The 2681-nt window shown below is 38.1% G+C and overlaps 1 protein-coding gene across 1 annotated transcript in view; it reads right to left on the bottom strand.

Moving 5' to 3' along the window:
- LOC106110983 (myosin-9) overlaps positions 1-2681 on the bottom strand; it is a 14101-nt gene that overhangs the window by 7722 nt on the left and 3698 nt on the right. The window contains exons 7-13 of the mRNA XM_013292951.1: positions 2560-2678; positions 2381-2470; positions 2190-2316; positions 1764-1852; positions 1595-1692; positions 518-647; positions 7-36 (exon numbers count right to left, since the gene is read on the bottom strand). Of these exons, the coding sequence (XP_013148405.1) occupies positions 7-36; positions 518-647; positions 1595-1692; positions 1764-1852; positions 2190-2316; positions 2381-2470; positions 2560-2678 (683 nt within the window). The remainder of the gene's footprint in view (positions 1-6; positions 37-517; positions 648-1594; positions 1693-1763; positions 1853-2189; positions 2317-2380; positions 2471-2559; positions 2679-2681) is intronic.

The following is a 2681-nucleotide window of genomic DNA, read 5'->3' on the forward strand; positions in this document are numbered from 1 at the left end:
GGACACGTTCAGCATCGATGTTTTTAGACGACTTTGCTGAAAAATATAACAGGCCAGTAAAGCGAGAGATTTATGGCGAACTAGCTTACGCGCGCGACTTCGTCAACTTGGAAGTAAAAAAGAAAACAAAAGTACATACCCTTTGTGTTCTTCCAGAATATCCTCTACAACTTTCACAATTATACCAAATTTCACAGAAATCCGTTCAGCCGTTTAGGCTTCAGACTCTAACAAACATCCATCCATTCATCTAAACTTTCGCATTTATAACACTAGTATGACTTACATGATGCTAGTAACGTTTGTAATTATCACTTGCATAATGTAAACACTAACTAGCATCAGTGAGCCCATAGATTCTATGACAAGCGTGGGGTACTTTCTAGCTGTACTGGCATTATTGATTACATCGGGATTCTAGCGTAACAACAGTAGATTTTAAGGTAATATTGTTTCTTCCATTACTATGAAATACATAACATGCAGGTCTGTGTGTTAATGTGTTAGTGTTACTTGCCAAGGTAACGAAGTCCGCGTTCTTGATCTCGAGGTCCCTGGCGAGGCGGCGCATGTCGTCGTGCAGCCGCGCGGCGTGCCGCTCCAGCAGCGCCACGCGCGCCGCGTGCCGCGCGCACACCTCCTTCAGTCTACGTATACACTTATAAAATAAATAAAATAAAATAAAAAGCATTTATTGATTCCTTTCAACATACATTTTTTCCTTACATTTTAATTTAAACGTTTTAACACTCTTTTTTTCTTTCTATTGCTATATTTATTTATTTATTTCTTTGTTTTTGTTTTTTCAGTTCAGTTTTCCGTTAAAAGGACCGCCTAGTGCGGTAAAAGCCTCCTCCATTTGTTGCCATCCTTCTCTGTCTCTAGCTAATCTACGTATACACTTAACACATTCTAATTATTATAAAAACAATAAGTTAATCAGGATTCATTAATTATTACGGCTTATTTGGGGTACAATACAATAAGCATAATTATGATGATAGAGCCCACTTTAACATCTTCGCACGAATGGGTCGGCTTTTCCGGTGAAATATGACCACACAGAAGACAGGCGTGAAGTGGGAGGGAACAATTCCGCGTTTCATCTGATAAGTATGGTACCGAAGGCCCTACTTTAGTCCCTTTTCCTCACTACCTATTCTTATAAGAAAAGTATGGGAAGGGAACATGGACTTGACGGTGGAAGAGACGCATAGGAAGGGAAAATATCCTGTTTATGTGCATCTCCTCCGTCAATTAAGGGTAGGCAAAGCATCTGGTATTGCGAATGTATATGGGTAGCTGTCGCTTTGCCATTTCGGCAGATTCTTGTGGCCGCTTGCTCGTTGCAATATATTATATAAAAAAAAAAAACAATTAACAATAAAGGAATGACGGACGAACATTGGATCGTTGTAAACACTTCGGCACCGCTCACAATATAACAGACGTCAACATTTTAATGGAATTTGGTTTTTAAACGTGGCATTATATATTAAATTTTTTGGCAGTAACTAATGCGATGTAGGACGCAGACATCATTAGATCGGTAGTTACTATAACAACAATAGACGAGACTAGTATACATAATGACCTATTTTCCTGTTCAGCGAGTTCCGCGGAGCACTCCCTCTCGGCCTGCGCGCCCTCCATGTGCGCCACGCGCGCCCCCGTCGTCTCCAGCTGGTAGCACTGCTCGCAATATACCCATTGTTATCATAAATACAATTAATTTCACCAAATAATTCACTTCTATTACGTACAATAGCGTAAAGTGATTCCTTCAATCCTTGCAGAGTACGTTCAATGTTGCGTTGCTTCGTGTCTAATTTACTCATCACTGCTTTCGACGCTGCGGAACAAAAGTAATGAAACTGTACATATAATAACTATTATTGTTATCTCATTCTTTTCAAACGTAAAATGAAGGATGACAATATATGTTTATTGCAATCGAAATCCACCGTAAGTGGATACTTAAATTATATTTTAACAAAATCTGATAAACGTAAAGTTACCACCGTAGTAATATATACATATTATACAAAAGTTTAGATGGATGGATGTTTGTAAGAGATTTAAGCCTAAACGGCTGAATGGATTTCGATGAGATTTGACATAGATGTAGAGGATAGTCTGGAAGATAGGCTACTTAGTAACTGTTACCTTTTTCTAAAAACAAAGTGTACCTTTCAACTGCATGCTGAACAGTTTCTCTTCGTTCCTTAATTCTAGAAGCTTCTGATTCTCCATGAAGGAGCAGTGCATTGCGCGCTGCTGGTTCAAGTTCATCTGACTAGCGTATCGCTCCTCATCCTGTTGTAAATAAACTGGTAATTACGTAATTTCAAACAAATATTACTCTTTGAAATTCACTTACATTAAGCATCTCTTCAAGTTGCTTGGCTCGTTTCTCTGAACTCTTAGATTTGTCTGTAGACTCGTGTAATTTTTCTTTAAGTTCTCTGATCTGGAAATAATAATAGTTTTTTTTTAATTAGTTGCAAATTCTAATATTAACATTGATAAATAAATAATAACAGTACAAATATTTTATACCTTATCGATGACATTTTTGAGCGCGACATCTTTCTGATGCTGTTCCTCCAGAATGCTTTTGTTTTCTAAACGGAGTTTTTCAAGGAAGTTGCGCATGTTGCTCAGCTCGCGTTGCATGGCTT

The sequence above is a fragment of the Papilio polytes genome, unplaced genomic scaffold, assembly GCF_000836215.1.
Source record: "Papilio polytes unplaced genomic scaffold, Ppol_1.0 DF824180.1, whole genome shotgun sequence".
In the NCBI taxonomy this organism is placed as follows: Eukaryota; Metazoa; Arthropoda; class Insecta; order Lepidoptera; family Papilionidae; genus Papilio; species Papilio polytes.